The sequence below is a fragment of the Tenrec ecaudatus genome, chromosome 10 (genome assembly GCF_050624435.1).
Source record: "Tenrec ecaudatus isolate mTenEca1 chromosome 10, mTenEca1.hap1, whole genome shotgun sequence".
NCBI lineage: Eukaryota > Metazoa > Chordata > Mammalia > Afrosoricida > Tenrecidae > Tenrec > Tenrec ecaudatus.
The window spans coordinates 106322662-106341777 of NC_134539.1; the positions used below are offsets into that span (position 1 = coordinate 106322662).

Below are 19116 nucleotides of genomic sequence, written 5' to 3' on the forward strand. Positions count from 1 at the left end.
GGGGATGGGGGCGGAGATCCTCTGTGGGCCTCTTCTGGAGATAAGAAAGACCTGGCTGTGGGGTTAGGAAATGCAAGTCAGGCAATCCTGGGCTGTAATCCTGGTGAATGCTTGTCGCCGCTTCCAGCTCTTTCTTGGTCGAGGCTGAAAAGGCACATCTCCCCTTCTCTGTGGAGGTCTGGTCATCTGACCAGCGTCCCTACAGTGTCCAGGCACATCGAGAGTGGCTGCCTGGCACTGCTGCCCTGCTCAGGATAGCCAAGCCCTTCCTCGCTGAAGGCCAGTGGCTTGGAGACTGGGCAGTCAGTTCAGCAGCGAACACCTCTCGCCCATTCTCCTTTGGCTGACGAGCAAGTTGAAGTGCCCGGTGGCAGGGAAGGGGTTAAACGATGCTCCAGCCATGCAGACGTCTATAACACAGCCATTGATGATTAGGGGGCCATGCTAAATCTGGGCGTGAGGAAGGCCCTCACCCTGGTTTCTGTGAAAGTTGGCTGGGCTGTGGAAGCAGCAGATGTGAGAGGTGGGGAAAGAGGGGGTGGGGGTAGGGGGGCCCTCCCTGAAGCACCCTTACTTCTGATCATGCTCTGAGCTTTATTTGTGGCCCAGGTTTTATTTTGAGGGAGGGTAACCTCCACAGTTTGGGGCTGATTCATTTAAATGAATTTGGGGAGCTCCGAGAGTCTAGTATAACAGGGATATAACCTTTGGGGCGCTGACAGCGTTTTAATGATCTGACTCTGTACCATCGAAAGGGGACCTGGCCAGGGCAATGCACTTTTAAAACCTGGCGAGACGGTCCTCACTCCTTGTCTGCGATGCTACTGGAGATGGAAGGGCACCTGCTCCTTCTCAGAAGCCTCCTGGGACCTCTCCCCTCCTGCGTGGAGCTGTCGGGAGGTGAGAAAGGGAGCAGAGCTAGCAGCTGGCAGCACTTTTGCAGTGCTACCAACTCGGATCTGGGGTGATTCATTTTGAAGCCCGATATTTGCGCAGGAGCAGACAGACCCTTGGGGGCGCATGCCTTCTCACATTATGGGGCTTGATGAGTGAAATCTACCACCAGCTGCAGATAGGTTACTAATATGTGAAGCTTCACCAGTTCGTGCGCTGTGTGAGCCGAGGTTTGTTCTCTCAGAATCTGTTAGTTCTCGTGACAATGGAGGGGCAGAGGATGGAGGAGAAAGGATTCTAATTTGAGCCTCTTCTGGGTGTCTGCGCTGTGCATGCAGGATCTTACCCCCCTGGCTGGTTCCCCCTTGGCCTGTCTTCTTAGGGCCTTTGCTCATTTAGGGATATCTCTAACCGGACTCCACCTGTGAAATAGAAAGTCACCTAGGCACGTGTGTGTGCGGCTGGCCAACTGCTGTGCAGGACACCGCTCTCTATCCCGGCAGAGGCTGTCTGTCTTGAGGGGATGAGTGGGCTGCTTGGGGCAAACTGTTTCACCTGTGTCCAAGGTTGGAATAAGAACCTGGGGTTTCAGGCGGTTCCATGGTGGACTTCTCTCCTTCCATTCGGGAGCCTGTGTCCTTTCCCTACACTTACTCAATCTGTGGTGGTGTCGTGGTGACGCCTTGGGCTGCGATCCCGTGGGCAGATGTCGGAAACCACCAGCCGCTCCTCAGCCAAGAAGGAGCTGTCTGCTCGCATGTAGAACGACACTCTTGGGAACTCAGGGCAGACCTAGGCTTTCCTGGGGGGTTCCCATGGGCCGGCGTCAACTCGATGGCAGCGAGTTTGTGAGGTTATTCCAGGTGTTTGCTAAGCAGCTCGTCTATGAGCTGGAGTGTCTGAAGAATGCAGGACCGTGTTTGGAGACAAACAGCTTTCAGTCTACAGAAAACGCATCCTTTCTTCCTGACAGTCCGGAGCACTTGGAGCACTGGCTGATGAGCATCAACGGCTGATCCCTTCAGTAGGGAGGACCATCATGGCAAAGAAAGCCTCAATCCTCACGGCCTGCCCAGCAGACAATATGGTGATCCGTGGAGAAAAGATGGGAGTCATCCCGGATCTCATCAAGGCTCATGGGAGCAGCGTCGGGACATCAACGGGATGTATTGCATTGGGCCATTCTGCTGCACAAGACCCTTTAAAGGGTTGACGAGCGAGGATGTCACTCAGGACTACGGTGCACGCGACACAAGTCATGGTGTTTTCAATTACGACTAAGGAAGACCGCTGGACAGTGAATGCATTTGGACGATGTGCTGGCAACGAATAGCGAGAGTACCATGGACTGTCAGAAGAACAGAGACATCTGCTTGGGAAGAGGTACAGCCAAGATGCTCCCCAGATGCAGGGTGAAGATGGCAAGACTTCGTGCCGTGTGCTTTTGCCATGTTAACAGGAGAGGGGAGTCCCCGGAGAAGGACGTCATGCGTGGTGAAATCAAATCAAGAAAGAGATGACTTGACACCGTGGCTTTGGCCTAACAGCAGCTGTGCGGAGGGTGCAGGACCAGGCAGCGCCCGCTTCTGTTGTAACCTAGGAACTGACTCAGCACCGAACAACAACATGCAGGAGACCTGGGTCCTGGTCGTTGGAGGGAACACAGCTCTGGGTCACGGTGTCATTCACTTGGCGTGAGATTTGCCCGAATGTGAAAGTCTGGCCCTTTGCCCCACCCCTGCAGCCACCTTCATGGGCACCTCCTTCCCCTGTGGTGTCTTGAATGTTCAGACCTGGCTCCACAGTGAAAGCTCATCGGGAAGCCCCACCCTGTCTTCCCAGATGTCACTGAGAACCCATTGCATCCGTGAGTTTGCCGCCAAGGAGTCGAGTGGGATGGGGTGGTAGATCCCTGGACTGGACTTGTAGGAGGATGACTTCCGATCCCATGGATCCCGAAGACGTGGAGCTATTGGACTCACTTGGGGGCTTCAGTTTCCCTTTCTGTCAACTCTGACATCTCTACTTCTAGGTATGTCTGGAGATCCCAAGAAAGGTGCTCCAGGAGGGATTACAAGCGAGTCGATGAGGCTCAGATGGATCAGTGTGCTGGAGCGGCCGTGCCCCTTGCCTGTTGGAATGTCTCTCCTCTGGCCCTAGCTACAAGCCAAGCCGTTGCAGGTGGATCCCACCTCTCTCAGGGCCCTGCCTCTGCGGATTTGACGTTAGACCGCTGACTGTGTGCCCAGGCCCCAGGCCCAGCCCTGGCCCCAGCCCGAGGTACAGACTGAACCCACACCTAGGCCCTGCCTGAGCCTTGACCTTGGACAGCCAGACTCAGGCTGGACACGGGATCACCATGCAGTGTCCATCTTTCCCTGAGCACAGGCTAAGCTTTCCCTTATCATTACCTGAGCCCCAACCCTGGACACCCAGGCTCAGCGTGGACGCAGGATGAAGATACAGAACCCACCCTGCCCTGATCCCGGGTGAGCCTTTGCCCAGCCCCTGCAGAGCCCCTCTGTCCTCAGCAGTAGGCTGAGCCCACACCCCTCCCTGACCCTCATCTGAGATTGAAACCAGCCCACATCTGTGTCCCAGCTTTCTCTGATCTTGTCCCCTCCATCGCTTCTGCTTGCTTTCTCCCAGAAGCTTGGGAGAGTGGGGGCGGTAGAGAGCGGGTGAGTTGGCAAAGGGATAAGATTCATCAATATTTAATTTTTATGGAAATCATGTCCTAGACATCCCCAAGGGGCTGAAAATTGTTCTGTGTTTTCAGAATCCAGTGATGTTGCCGAAGCGGTTATGTGGTAAATAAAACCACATTACTGTCCGCAGTTCTCCCACCGCTCTGCAAACACCCGGAAACCTGACAGTTTAGTCCACTCCAGGAAACCCCAAAGTGTCGGGTCACCGGCGGGGGGCAACCTCGTGCCTCCTGCCCAGGGGTATGAGATTGTGAGCCATGGATGTCACAGCAATGTTACAGCTGAAGAGGGAGACAGAGCCAGTGAATCCTGCTGGTGACACCAGCCAGGAACTGTGACACAGCTGAGGCCCCCTCTCACCCCCCGCCCATCCCAGGGTTCCTGGGGATGGGAGTTTGGCTTGCAATAGCTTTCCTCTCTTGCCTTTTGCTCAGGGTGTACTCCACCAGATGGCCAACCCAAGCGTCATACCCAAGTCTGTGCCCAACAGCGCTGGGGGCATCAGGTTCTGCAACGGACGTATGCGCATTCATTTGTCTGCTGATGTATATCTTCCTTGACTCACCATCAAACATTTATTGAGCATCTGCTGTGTGCTGGATATTGTTCTCAGCCACCAGGATACAGGCATGAGCAGAACACACAGCTTACATGCTAGGGGATAGGCAGACCACAACAGATAAAATAAGTATGGAGTGCGTGGAGTGGTCAACGTGCCGGGGAGAAAATTGAAACCAGGATGGTAGGACCTCATCTCATCGAGATGGAAAGACTAAAAGTTTTAAATAAGCACGATCATAGTGGCTTGACTCATAAGATCTCAACCTTGAATAAGGCCCAGGTATCCACCCGCAGGTGAGTGGGCCAGTATCTGTGGTCTGCCCATGGGAGGGAACATGTCAGCCACCACAGGGACAACACTGCTATATAAGCGCGCGTGGCCTTCACAAGGGTCTTTTATCTGAGTAGAAGGGAAAAACAGAAACGAAACGCACTGCCATTGAGTTATTTTGATACATAGTGAACCCTGTGAATCCCGAAGGAGGAGAGAGTGGAACTGCTTCTTTGGGTTTCCAAGACAGTAAACCTTTAAGAGAGTAGCCACCCGCATCTTTCTCCCGAGGAGTGGCTGGTGGGTTTGAACTGCCGGCCTAACCCACAGTGCTTCTCATGCTCCTAGGTCAGGGGAAACTCCCTGCCATCGTCTGTTCCCACGAATCGCAACCCTAAAGGACAGAGTCGAACGGCCCCTGTGGGTTTTCAAGACTAAATCTTTACAGGAGCAGCTTGTGGTTGTGAACTGCCGACCTTGTGGTTGGAAGCCCATGTTGTAACCCACTAGGCTAACAAGACTCCAGTGGAAGAAGTCAGCTGCAAAAACATAGATCCTGTGTGATTCCATCTACACAAATTCCAGACTCATCTGGGCTGATGGGGATCAGAGTGTTGCTGCCCTGGGGGGAGGGAGAGGGTAAGGGGAGGGTCATGGCGAGACTTTCTGGGGCTCGAGGGGCATTGCCATGCGTCTTGCTGGACATTCGTCAGCACTGATTGCGTGGGCCACTGCAGATCTGAGCATGTCCTCTCAAATTGCACTTCAATTAAGAATGGTTTCAAAGCTCAGCAGCGGGGTATCGTGGATGGTTGAAGGCAGTGATGGTGGAGGAGATGGAGCTGGGACATGGGGTGGCCAGGGAAGACTTGACCCAGGAGTGGACTTGAGACTCTTAAGGGAGAACCTTAAGGATATTTGCTTGGAAAAGCATTCCAGGCAGAGGGAATGACGGGTGCACAGACCCAGAGGTTCAAGGAACCGTGGGTATGGACAGAGTGCTGGGAATGCAGGGAGAGCAGCAATGACCTGGGGGGAGTTGGAGGAGAGGGCCCAGTGGAGAGGACGGAGGGTGATAGCAAGACTGGGGGTTGCAATTCTCACGATGGGTTTTCACTGGCTCACATCAGCAGGGGGACTCGATCCAGGTACCGATCCAGGGTCAAGTCTCAAATTTGGTTCCCTGCTGAGCAATGGCCTGAGGGTCTGTGGGGGCTGGAATCTGGTTGAAAAGGCTGATTAGTCTCCACAGCCTTTTGTCCGGGTCCTCCCTAGTCTGATGGCATCTGTGAGGGGGGCCCTAGGGGACCCGCTCCTGCAGCTCTGACAGTCACTTGGAGCTGTGACTGAGAGCGAGGCCAGAGCCAGGACTGCAGCCCCGGTAGCTCACTGCAGCCTACTGACCCCTCACAGCACAGCTTCTCTGGAGCGAATTGGTCAAGAGGAGGACACCAATGGTCCTTGGGGGAGGGGCATCAGCCCTTTGCTTGGTCCGAGTTTTAGGCCTTGACGATGGCCAAGGTGAAAGATTTTAGGGAACCATTGGGGTCAAAGGAATGTCCTTGGTCGGGCTTCCAATACAATGAACTAAGGGAAAGAATCGATGAGCGTGTCCTTTCATGGCTGGCCTCGGCCTTCTTCCTTCCTCCTCCCAAATCTCCAAGGGGCAGACAATAGAATCCCACCTCTCAGATGATTTGAATTATAGTGCTAGTGAAGAATGTCGGAAGGACCAAGGACCGCCAAGAGAACCAGCAGAACTGTCTCCGAAGAAGCGCAGCCAGGGTGCTCCTTAGAAGCGAGGATGATGAGCATCGTCTCGTGTAATTCGGACATGCTGTCAGGGGAGCCCAGTCTCCGGAGGAGGCCCTCAGGCTTGGTAAAGTAGAGGGCCAGCGGGATCAAAGAAGACCTTCCACGAGCTGGGTGGACACTGTGGCTGCACCAAGGGGCTCGGCCATAAGAACCGTTGTGGGAGTGGTGCGGGACCGGGCAATGCTTTGCTCTGTGGTGAGCAGGGTCTCTGTGAGTCGAAACTGACTCAGAGGTACCTAACACCAGATGAGGAAACTGAGGCTCAGACAGGCGTAAGGACTTGCCCAGGGCGACCCGGCGGTTCAAGTGTGGTGCTGGCATTTGACCGGATGATAACTTTCTCTTGCCACCCTGTGCTTGTGCTCTGTTTCCACTGGACACCGAGCCCACAGATACCTCCATACCCCATCCTCCATCCTTGAAGAAATTGGGGTTTCCGGTTCTGTAGAAATATCCTAGTCTCACTGACGCTCTGGGCTGTGGGGAAGAGGGCAGGGGAAACTAGTGGGAGGGACCGGAGAAAACTGAGACCCCCTGATTCTTCCAGGCAGACAGACTCGAGGAACCTGCCCATTTAACAGCTAGAGAAACCAAGGACCCCAAAGAGGAGATGATTGGCTTATGGTCCCCCGTAGAATGTAAGAGTACTTCCAATGCAAAAGGGTGCTCTGGGTTCTAGAAGCAGATATTGCAGCGAGAGAGAGAGAGAGAGTGTGTGTGTGTGTGTGTGTGTGTGTGTGTGTGTGTGTGTTTGGGGGGGAGGGATCCCGCTGGCACTGGGGGAGGGCGCACCAGCCTCTATATGTAGGAGCAACCAGCTGGGGCAGGGAGCCTCCAGCAGCCAGTCCTCATCCCCCCTCTGCCGCCTCAGAGCACCCCTCCAGCTCCGTGCCCGCCCTCCCTGGGCTGAGATGCGGTGTCTATTGTCTTTTCAGTGTCAAGAGCCTCCACTTTGCCAAGCCACGCTCAGAAAAACGCTATTGATCGCCTTTTATTTATTTATTTATGAGATCGCTGGAGGCAAAAAAAAAAAAATACAGTAGGTTTTGTGCAGTGAATCTCTGAGCCGTGAGACATTGTCGCCTCCCCCTGCATTTCTCCCCCATGCTTGAGTGCGAGTACGTGCGTCACACACCCTGCCCCTCTCTCCACCCCAAAATGGACCAGTGAAGCTGCTTGGGCTATTGCTGCTGCTGCTGCTGATGCTGCTGCTGCTGCTGCTGCTGCTGCTGCTGCTGCTGCTGCTGCTGCTGCTGCTGCTGGGGCTACAGAATCCATTCCAAGTGACCCCAGATGACAGCCTGCAACTGCTGTATGGAGTTTTCTAGGCTGTGAGCTTTACAAGAACAGAACCCTGATGGGTGACAAGCGAGTTTGCTAACCACAAGGTTGGAAGTTCAAACGCACCAGCCAGTCACTTCCTGGGATAACAACGAGGCTGTCTGCCCACACGAAGATGGACCATCTTGGTCACCCAGTGGGGCAGTTTTCTGCCCTGTCAGAGGGCTATGAGTTGGGACTGACTCGGCAGCCATGGGTTTGAGGTTTGGGGTTTGAGTTTGTTGATGGTATCAGACTGCCAGGTACTTTCTCCCAGAACCACTGGACTGGTGCCCACCACCAAAAGACCGGCAGGATCCATGGGTGGGTGAAAATTTGAGGGTGCTATGCCAGGAGCCTTGGTGGTGTGGTGGTTACACGTTACCCTGCTAACTGAGGGCAGCCGTTAGAACACACCGGCCACTCCGCGGGAGGCTTTCTACTCCTGTCAAGAGCTACAGTCCCGGCAACTCATAGTAGATAGAGTCCCTGTGAGGTGGCATCCACTCCACGGCAGTGAGTTTCCCTTTTTTGTTTGTGTCTCTTCTTTAAAAAAAAAAATGTTTTTATGGCCCATGAAGGTAAGGAAGCTGAAGACGCCTCGGTTACAGTGTCTCAGAGCCAGTGTGCCTGGTGGATATGATGGCTTTGTTGTTGTTGTTGTTGTTAGTGGCTGTCAAGTCAGCTCCAGCTCACGGTGACCCAACAACACATTGCCCAGAGCTGCCCCGGCTTCCCAATCCATGGCCGCGGTGCCTTTGGAGGGCCTTGCAAACTCGTGGGCACTGGGTCCAACAGTGTTCTGCTGTGGGCCATTGGACTTCTGTGGGCTGGTTTTCAGAACTAGATTGCCAGGCCTTTCTTCTAGGTCTGCCTCAGTCTGGAAACTCGCTGAAACCTGTTCACCAGCAGAGCGGACCTGAGGTACTGGAAATACCAGTGGCATAGCTTTGTCGCGGGTTTGTTGGCACTTAGGTTGTGACCATGTATGTGCCTGACAGCCAGACCAGCTGTGAACTCTGGAGGGTAGAAGTCCGGCTGGGGACCCTTTGTCTCTCCCGGGTGAGAGCAGAGAGGAAGTGAAGGGAGGCTGGACGCTCGTCCCTGGTGCCACCTGTCACAGTATATCCTGTGGTGATCGTCTAGTACCTGAGCTGGGAAAGGCCTGGCTCACACATTCATCAAGGGAGTTCTCTTCTTTCTCTCCCTTGTTCTCCCAGGAGTTCCCCTTGGCCATCCTCAGGGGCTGGGAGTGTTACTGTGCTTACCCCACGCCCCAGTTCGACCTGCGGGATGGAGTGGATGGCTCCCTGTGTGTCCAGGAGGCCGAGGCCCAGAGACAGGGGCCCTACGGCCAGGTCTACCAGACGCCTGTGCAAGGTGAGTTCCCTGCTGCCACCACCCCTTGGGACCTTTGGCCTGTGGGGTGGGGAGGAGCTTTCAGGATATGGGCCTGTGGGTCCTGGCAGGGTGTGTAGGCTGCTGACTGAGGCAGACTTCTGGTCTGTCCCTGCTAAGCCCAGGAATTAATGAGAGAAGGGGTGGGGTGGGAGAGCAGCTTTGTTGAAGCCCCTGCTATGACTAGACACAGCCCCAAGTGTATTAGGACTTTGCCTATGATCTCATGAGCTCCTTTTATCACCCCTGCTTTGCGCTGCTAACGGCAAGGCCAGAAGTTCAAACCCACCAGCTGCCCCGAGGGAGAAAGATGAGGCTCTCTGCTCTTGCAAAGATTGGCAGTCTAGGCAATCCTGGGGAGCAGTTCTGCGCTGGCCTGCAGGGTGGCGACGAGTCAGGATGGACACCATGGCAGTGGGTTTGAGAGACGCCCAGAGGTCATGTTCTTAGAAAGCATCCAGGCCTGGCTAGTGGTTGGAGGTAGCCGGGTGTGTAGCCCTCCTCCCCTGTGACTGAGGGGCCCTGGGTGTATGGTCATAAGGACAGAACTGGGGTTGAGGGGCCACAGGACCTGACTCTCACCTCTACTGGTGCCCAGGGCGCAGCCTTGGCGCTGAGATTTTTCTCTCTGGCCACAAGCGTGTGCCGCCTGGCTGGCAGGGGACAGCTCCTTCCCCTCCCCGGGCCTCTGTTGCTCCACCTGTTCATTGGGAGTCTTGACCTCGGAGTTCCTCTGCTGGGGGCTCCCTGAGTAACTCTGAGACCACTGGTGGGCTTTCAGATACTCGGTGCACAGACCGGAAGTTTCTGCCGAGCAAATCCAAAGTGTTCGTGGCCTTGTCCAGCTTCCCCGGAGCCGGGAACACGTGGGCGCGCCACCTCATCGAGCACGCCACCGGCTTCTACACGGGCAGCTATTACTTTGACGGGACGCTGTACAACAAAGGTAAGGCCCCGCTGTCGGGGCCAGGTGGGGAAGCAGCGTCCTGTGGCCCCGCCCAGCACCCCACCCCGCCCCCCAGCTGTCCACACTCTGCTGTGTGCATAGGAACCACCCCGAAGGCTGGGTGAGCAGACTCTAGGCTGGACCCCCGAAGTGCCGGTTTCACACGTCCTGGAGGGGAAGGGGGATGAGGGCTTGGCTGCCACGTGCAGCTCGCAGGGGATGCAGGTGCAGCAGACCAGGGACCGTGCTTGGAGCAGAACTGCGGGAGAGAACCCTCTGTTTGCGTCTGGGGGGTAGAGCTAGCAGCGGGGATTTCCCTCTCCATACACATTTCTGAAAGGGCTCATACTTTTCAAAACCCTCAGTAAGGAGCAAGGGGTGAGGCGTCAACATGGCGCGTGTGTGTGTGTGTGTGTGTGTCTGTGTGTGTGTAGGTCTACAACACTTCCAGAGTGTTAAGGTTTCTAATCCCCCCCCCCAATCCGAGAAATAAGGACCTCGTGATGTAAATGAACTTCAGCGGCTCCAGTCTGTAGTGTTTAAGAACTAAAGACCTCAGACAGACCAAGTGACATCTACCAAGTTGACAGAAGGAGATTTCTCGATGTTCACAGCTGACATTTAAAACCGTTTCTCAGGGTTTCCGAACTCGCGGTGGGTGGAGGACAGAATAGTACATCAGTCATCTCCTGGAGGAAATTGGAGACCATTGTCGGCACCCAGCAGTGGGCTCTGGACCCCCCTCCCCCCGCGGCAGTCCTGGTACACTTGGGAAACAGTCTAGTTGTTCTTGTAAGCCAGCCCCATCTCCCGGGAGAGGCTGGGGTGTTATAGACACCTGTCGGCAAGGAAGAAGTGGCCAGAGCCCACGGCCACTCTAGCCTAGTCCTCTGGGACTCACTCCCAAGCCGCCTTGTTCAACTGGAAGGCCATTATTTAAGCAGATGGTCATTTGGGTCTACATATTGTTTATTGGCCCAAATGGTTTGGAAACCTGGGTGCCAGAAATGGGGTGATATTGCCTCACAGGCCTTCAAGATGTCCAACACATCTTTGAGCTTTAGGGGACCGGTGGCCTCAGCACACTGACAGTATGATCACACACACACACACACACACACACACAAATCACAAGACAACTGCAGAACCAATCTAGCGGGCGAATGGGGTCTGAGCCCCATGGCCAATGGCTGCCATTGGAACGGGCATCCATATCTCAGGTTTGTCAAAGACCTGATTTCAAGATTATCGAGACCATAAGGTTTAACTCTTCGTATTCTGGAATCTCCCAGCTGGCTGACAGATTGCATCCAGCAGAGGTTGTTGCCCTGTGGCAGAGACGAGTATGTTACACACGTTTTCATGCATTTTAGTGAGTGAACTTGTACTTCCAGATCCAGAAGACCTGCATGTTCCAGTCTCCAAAGAATCCCTCCTTGCTCACAGTAGCTTCATTCATGAAGGAAGTGAAGGCTAGAACTCACTCTGTTTCAGGGGCCCGAGATGAGCTCGGAAACATTGTGGACCGTGTCTCTAGAGGAGCATGGGAAGATGCATGCCTGGCATGGGCTCTGTGGTGTGTGACTGTGGGCATCTTTCCCAGAAGCCTCCAACGACATACCACTGCACCCCTTAAGTCCATCCTCCCCTGCATTCTGCATTGGACTTGGCTCTCTATACAGTGGTTCCCGTAATACAGTACAAGACCCTTAAATGCATGGCCTAACTCTTGTCCCTTAATCTCTAACATAAAATTTGACCTGGAACTGTCGTTGTGTACTGCTCAACTCAATTCTGACTCATAGTGTCCCTCAAAGACAGAGTAGAAGTTCCCCATAGGGTTTCCAAGGCTGTAACCTATATAGATCAGCTTGCCAGGCCTGATCTGCCCTTCTGGCGAGCAGCCAGATACTCAGCATTGAGCCACCAGAGCTTCTCTGACAGAATTCTCACAGAATAATCTTTATTGGTAAATGTAGGACTCTGGATGCATGGATGGATGGATGGATTGGTTGGTGGGGTAGTTGGAGGAATAGATGGGTTATTTATGGTAGGTGGGTGAGTGGATGGATGGGTTGGTTGGTGACTGGATGGGTAGGTGGATGGGTGGGTGGATGGATGGATAAATGGATGGGTGGGTGGGTGGGTGGATGGATGGATGGGTTGGTTGGTGGATGGAAGGATGGGTGGGTGGGTGACTGGATGGATAGATGGATGCATCAATGGAGCCGGCCTTTACAGCCAGTGGTCATTTGGGTTCTGAGTCCTTGGTACTGCACAAGGGGCCCAGGAAGGGAACAGGAAAGGCTCTATTCGTAGAAACTGGGCCCTGAGTTCCACAGAAGCAACTGAGACCCTAGCCAGACCAGTTCTGGGGCCTAAAGTGGAGAACTGCTTCATAGTCCCATGCGAGGTGAGACCCTGCTCTGGTACCATGACGTAGACCAGATGGTGGGGCTCTAGCCCCGAGCCTGATGGTGGGGCTCTCAAGCCCACTGTGGGGAAGTGGGTAGGAGAGTTATATAAAGCCATGCAGACAGAGCGTGGTACTGTCACCATGGTGCTACCATGGCAAGCCACATGCCCACCCTGACCTTCAGTCTCTTCATCTAGCTCTGTCTATAGCTGTGGTTATTTTTGAGGCTCATGGGACATGATGCCTGTGGAAATGACCCCAGCATCCACCTCTCGAGCGTCTGTACAGGGAGCATGGTTAAGCTCTCTGTTCCTGGCTTCCAGAGGTCTATAGGAGGCGCCTCATCTCCTTTTACTGGGAACACGCACTCTGGAATGCCCTCTGCTCTTGCTTCCTCTTGGGCAGGGGTCACTCCTGCGGAGCCCTCCCTCCATGATCCCATCATAAACCCCTGCTAGTGGCTCTCCCTCAGGGTGCTGGTTAGCGCTCAGACTCATCCGCTGCCCTGGGAGCAGGGACCCACCCATGGGCACCTTCCTTCAGAGGGCCCTCTCTGTTTCTCACGGGCAGGGTTCAAGGGCGAGAAGGACCACTGGCGGAGCCGGCGCACCATCTGCGTGAAGACCCACGAGAGCGGCAGGAGGGAGATCGAGATGTTTGACTCGGCCATCCTGCTCATCCGGAACCCCTACAGGTCCCTGGTGGCCGAGTTCAATAGGAAATGTGCCGGGCACTTGGGCTACGCAGCTGACCGCAACTGGAAGAGCAAAGGTAAGGGAGGGAGCGGTGTCTCATCATTGCAGTGGGGTGGGGGGATCCTATGGCGATCCAGGACCAATCCAGTGCCTTCTGACACTGACTCACTCTGGCCCTTCCTGGGCTCACAGAACTTGGGTCACTGCTGGAAAGTAGACTGAGATCCACTCAGCTGCTCTGGCAGGGCAGCTCACCTCCTCCCCACCCCTCTCCACCTGCCCAGGTTCTACAGCTCCTTCCTGTCCCTGCAGGAAGCACAAGAGCTTTATATCTGGGTGGACCTGTGTTTTAACCCCCAGCTACCTGCAGGCCCCTGGGTCCTCATTCACAGAATCAGACAGTCATCTCCGTGGGTCAATAACCTAGCTCTCGTGGGAACTTCTGAGTCAGGGGGGTTACATGGGTCCCCAGTCCATGGCCAGCACCCTAGGTGTTCGCACCTGCTTAAAATGCTGCAGTGGGGCCCCTGGGTAGTGCACATGGGGAAGGTGCTCAGCCGGTAACTAACCTAAAGGCGGGAGGTTGATGGCAACCCAGGGGCGTCTCCGAAGAAAGAAAGAGTGGTGATTTATTTCCCAGAGAGCCAGCTACTGAAGAACCTGTGGCACCCCGTTCTTGGCCGTCCCACTCGGGGTCACCAGGAGGCAGCTGGTGCCAGTTAGTGTTTGTTTCTTCCTCGTGTCCTGCTGGGGACTTGCCATCACTGCCACTTTCCAGCTGACAAAGTAGAGGCAGGGAGCGCTCAGCCATTGACTTGTCCCAAGGTGGCCTGTCTGGTGTGACTCAGCCTGGACTCTGACGCCCATGTTCTGATCCTCCATGGTCCCCACTCAGACAGCCTTCTTTCAGTCGGGCTGCTACAAACTTGGGGACAGCAGGCCTCCTGTATGCCAGGCACCTGGCAAGGCTCAGAGGACCCCCGGGGTAAAGCAGTCATGGTCTCGGCCCCCAGGCACTCCAGCACCGTTTCCTTTCCCAGCGATGAGGAACGTTAGAGATGAGGACTACATGACAGCTGATGCAGAAGTAGATCCTTCCGAAAGAAAGCTCAGCCCAGGCCGGCTGGGTGGGGAGGGAGAGGCGGCCAAGGGAAAACCTCGAGGCTGGGCAGACTACTTCTCTTGGTTCTGGATCAGCAGAGGCAGCTAGGTGCCCCCAGCCAGCTTCCCAGGCCCCCCTTTCCCATCACCCGCAGACGCCTCCTGTCTCCCTTGCCGACGCCCCTTCAAAAAAAGCTCACCCCGACCAGCAGACCTGGACTTGCAGTGTCTCCTCTGCCTATGAGCCACTGGCTCCTGCACAAGGGGCATATACATAGCTCTTCTGGAACTTCCGTTTTCTCATCGTAGAAACAAGGTTAAAGACCGTCCCTTTATGCCACCGTAGTTTATTTGGGGGTGGGGGGTGGGGTGGGGTACGGAGGTGGTTTCAAGGCTCGATCGCCAGGCCTTTCTTCCGAGTCACATCTGGGTGCGTCTGGACCACCAGACAGGAGAGACCCCCTCTGAGCCCACAGCATTCATCGTGTGCCTTCTCTTCTCCGAGAGAATGGCAGACATTAACCCTCTCCTCCCACTCCCCCAGAGGGTCTGTCTCCCGGCAGTGGGCAACGGGAAATAAAGCCGTGCCTGCGCCCCTCTCTTGACCTCCGCCTCCTCCCCGCCCTCCCCCAGAGTGGCCGGACTTCGTCCACAGCTACGCATCCTGGTGGTCGTCGCACGTGCTGGACTGGCTCAAGTACGGCAAGCGGCTGCTGGTGGTGCACTACGAGGAGCTGCGCGGTAGCCTGGTGCCCACGCTGCGGGAGATGGTGGCCTTCCTCAACGTGTCGGTGAGCGAGGAGCGCTTGCTGTGCGTGGAGAACAACAAGGAGGGCAGCTTCCGGCGGCGCGGCCGGCGCCCCCACGACCCCGAGCTCTTCACGCCCGAGATGAAGGACATGATTAACGGCTACATCCGGACAGTGGACCAGGCCCTGCGGGAGCACCACTGGGCGGGGCTGCCCAGAGAGTACGTGCCCAGATGATAGGCTCCCCGCCCCGCCCCCGCCAGGACCTGCCACCGTGCAGCCGGTGGCTTGGGGACCCGGGGCAGTGTCCGAGCAGTCCTGATGGAGGGCGCGCTGGATGCAGCCCAGTCCCGCGCGACCCAAGGCAGCTCTCAGCTCCACACACGCAGATATGATTCACACCCAGAGGAGCGGGTGGGCACAGTGGGACGCGTTTCCCGTGCTCAGGATGCCCGTGTGGGCACAGCTAAGCCACGCACAAAGGGTGCTGTGCTGGGACACTGAGACCCACCCTTGGACTCAGCGCCATGCCGCAGAGACATGAATACAGAGAGGCCTCAGGGACCTCAGATCTGCAGGAGGACTGGGGGGCACTGGGCTGGTGGGCATCAGGCTCTGAGCAGCAGGGACATTTGGGCTGGAGGTGGGGCTGCTGCTGGGCTGGGTGGCCCCATCTGTGTCTGGCACCCATAAATGTGTGCAGCGTGTCCACTGCAGTCCTGCCTCCCCTTCTTTGTAGTTGGGCTGACTGCACCACAGCAGAGGGGTCCCCCCACTCATACCCCCACCTCAGGCTGGCTGTATGTTACATGCTTTTTGCACACATATCCCACGCCCCTCCCACTTGCCCTACATGGGCATTCCCTTAAATGGGCTTTTCTTGCTGGGCTTCTTCTCAGGCCATCTGGGGTTCATGCCAAGCCCCGCAAGTAGGATGAGGAGATTGGTCAGTGAAACAGTAGGGCAGGGACTAGGGCTTGAAGGGAACCCCAGAAGTCAATAGACTCCCCCAACAGCAAAAGGAGTCTTGGGGGTGGGCATGGGAGACTGCCCATGGAGACATGGCTTCAGGGATCATTGCACCTAGTTGTACTCCCCCCGTCACCCATATCAATAGGCCCCTCTCTGATGGGGTCCCATGATGACCCTGTGCTCCCCATACCACCCATCCACATGACCCCCAGAGACCACTCCACCATTTCCGGTCACTGTTGTGTGAACACTCGGTCTGTTAGCCACACCCTGTCTCTCTGTGAGGCCCACCTCTTTCCCACCATCCTCCAGATCCTCGAGCTCTGAGAGGGAGGCCATCACAGTGGTGCGAAGCATCTATAGAAATTACCCAATGAGGGAGGTGGGAAGGGAATGTGAGGGAGGAAGAGCCGTATCAGCTAAGGCTCGGAGGCCTGGAAATCCTTGGGTTGGAGAAATGGTGGGGACTTGACCGCGCTGCACATGTGTCCTCCTTTCTGTAAGGTGGGAGGAGGAGAGGGAAGAAGGTGGGGCTCTGTCCTTCCAGCTGTGTAGCACTCAAGCCAGGTGGGGTGATGATATAATAACCATCTTGGGCCACTCAGGTCTGCATCTGTCTAGGGACAGAAATAAGGCCATGGAAACCAGGTGGCCTGCTGACTTCTGAGCGGACAGGGAGGTGGGCGGCCCCTCAGCCCTCTGACTTCTTCAAGTCTGGAGTAGCCTTGGCCGAGCCCTTGGTCCTGACCTGGAAGGACCAGCCTCAAGGAGACCCACCAGCCTGAGCCAAGCAGCTTTGAGAGGAGAGGAATAAATGGTTTGGGGGAACCTCCACCATCTCCACCCTGGCCCAGGGACCACTGCCAAGGTGTAGCCCACTGGAGTTTCCCTTTGTTGGGCAGAGCCTGCCCCAACTTTCCCTCTATCAGTGAGTGGGTTTGAGCAGCAGGCCTCCTGGGGCCTCCAGGTCTCCACTGAGATGCCCCCAGACCCACACTGATGCTGAAGCTGTTCTTGTCCCTCCCGTGGGCTCACTAAAATTAACAATGATAGCACCGGGGTCTTTGTAGATGTTCATTGGTGCTGGCCAACTCCATGGTCAGGGTGGTCCCTGATGACACTCCTCCTCAGGAATCCCACTCTGCCTGGAAAGGGGGGAGCACGGGAACAATGCCACCCCATCTTGGAGAAAACCATGGAATCTCTAAAGAGCAAACATTGTGTTGACGCAGAATGGGGAATCCAGCCTCCCCACAAGACTGGTCCTTCTGGCTTCAGCCCTCACTCCCTGGGCTCCTGACGGATCTTCAGGGAAGAAGACCCAGAAGACATGGAGACTGGAAGTGTGGTTAGAGGACCAGTCAGGACAGCAGTCTGGATGTGACCTCCTGGGCTTCCCTTGCCACCCCGGGAGTGGGAGAGATGGATAGATGGACCCATATGTCACGGCCACCAGGTACTTGGAGCCCTCGACTCCCTCCCGATGAAATGTCACCTACTCCATGGCCTGGTGGTGTGTGCACGCTAGGACTGCAGATGAGCAGAAGGCGATTGGCACCCATCCAGGTCTGAGTGAGTCACTTGGCTCCCAGGCTGGGTGGTCCAAGGAGATGCCAATGCCTGCCCCCCTGGTGTTGCTGGTTTGCAGTACCCTTCATCCCAGGTCTTCCTCTGTAGGCACTCTTGCCAGAAATTCAGAAAGGCCACATCCAGTGATCCTTCTCCTCCTACTTAGGATTCATCTGTAGTGCTCAGCAAAGAGGACGCTATTTTTTTTTTTTTTAGCATAGATGGATCTGTATTTAGGGAAGAAGTGTAACCAATGCACTGGGAGCCAATTGGAGCCGAACAGCAAAAGCCTGGCTGGCCGTGGATTTAGTCTTGAATTGCAAGGCTGTGGAGGTCAAACAAACCTGGGTTAAAACGCCGTTTCCATGATTTCATCTCCCGAGTGGGTCAATTTGGAAACTATCAAGTAGATGCTTTTTAAAAATTAACCACTTGATAATTCCAGTGATGTGTCAGAGAGAGAGAAGAATAGACAGGCTTCCGAATCCTGGGAAGACGCTGCTTAATTATGTGAGCATCTCATAATGAAGTCTCTCGCTACTAAAATTAGATGTGGAGGCCATGAATATGCGATCATGTTTGCACACCGGGATGCATGCTTTCCCCCTGAAGAGTAGCAGGAGATGCTTCATCTTTAGGGTCCCCTAAGAGGCAACCAGGGAAGTGCTGAGGTTGATCTTGGTGCCTGCAAGAATTCCTGGAGCACAGGTTGGTTTTCTTTTAACCGGAAACCCTTTGGAGAAGTATGAGCAGGCCTGCCTCCAAAGTGGTTGAGTTGGGTGTGGAGCGAAGCTGATTGGTGAGACCTCGTAGGGGTCAACACTTGGTATTGGGTGAGTCAGACTGAATGAGGTAGGGAGCAGAGCGGGAACACAGTAGGGCCTTCCGAGGCTGACTGGGTTGTGGTGCCAAACTCTGTGATCCTAGACAAGCACTTTCCTCTGTCTCATCCCAGGTTCCCCTCATTAAATGAAGGATGGACTGGAGGCTGGTGATCCCTTTCCCAGCATCCATTCCCCCATCTCCATCCCCAGCAGCCTTTATCATCTGTTTGAGGATTTATATCATCTAGGGGGCAAAGTCAAGATTGGAACACCTGGCTCCGTCTCAGCCAGTGAGCACATTCCATCTCCCCAGAATAGTGATTGGTTCCAGCCCAAACATGTGATCTGAGCCTGCGCAGAGCATGCTGGGCAAAGAGGCTCGCTTTAATCCCCTTGCTAGATGTGAACGAGGGTCTTGATGTTGGCCCATGACGAGGAGCCACTCTCAGCTTGAAACGATGCTGTTGAAGTCAAGCAGCAGAAAGCAACAGCCCCCTTGGCGGCATCATTTCGTGACAGGATCGTATCTTTCTCACAGCTGGCTCCTATCTCGGCATCTTTTTGGTTACAGGAGCCAATAAATCCCCCTTCTGGTTTAAACTAGTTTGAGTTGGGTTTTCTGTTGCTTGCCACCCAGAGCATTGTGTAAATGGCTTGGAAGGCCCCCGGTGGGGTGGGGTGGGGGCTCTGACATTCTCTGTGTCAATGGCCGCTGCTGATAAAACTCGACTCTCAGGCCAGCATGAGCCGCTGTGCCTTTCCTGGCAGAACTGGGAAGTTGCCACTTCCAGGCACACAGCTAGGTGTGAACTGTTCAAAGGGAAGTTGTGTTCAGTCAGGTAGGACAAATGGCATTTTTAAGACAACATGGGGAGGT

General features: G+C 55.2%; 1 protein-coding gene across 1 annotated transcript in view; it reads left to right on the forward strand.

The window, feature by feature from the left end:
- The window catches only part of WSCD1 (WSC domain containing 1), a 34241-nt gene extending 18958 nt beyond the window's left edge, over window positions 1–15283 (forward strand). The window contains exons 5-8 of the mRNA XM_075559189.1: window positions 8790–8949; window positions 9749–9913; window positions 12900–13100; window positions 14759–15283. Coding sequence (XP_075415304.1) covers window positions 8790–8949; window positions 9749–9913; window positions 12900–13100; window positions 14759–15111 — 879 coding nt within the window. The 3' untranslated portion in view covers window positions 15112–15283. The remainder of the gene's footprint in view (window positions 1–8789; window positions 8950–9748; window positions 9914–12899; window positions 13101–14758) is intronic.
- Window positions 15284–19116: the final 3833 nt, after the last annotated feature.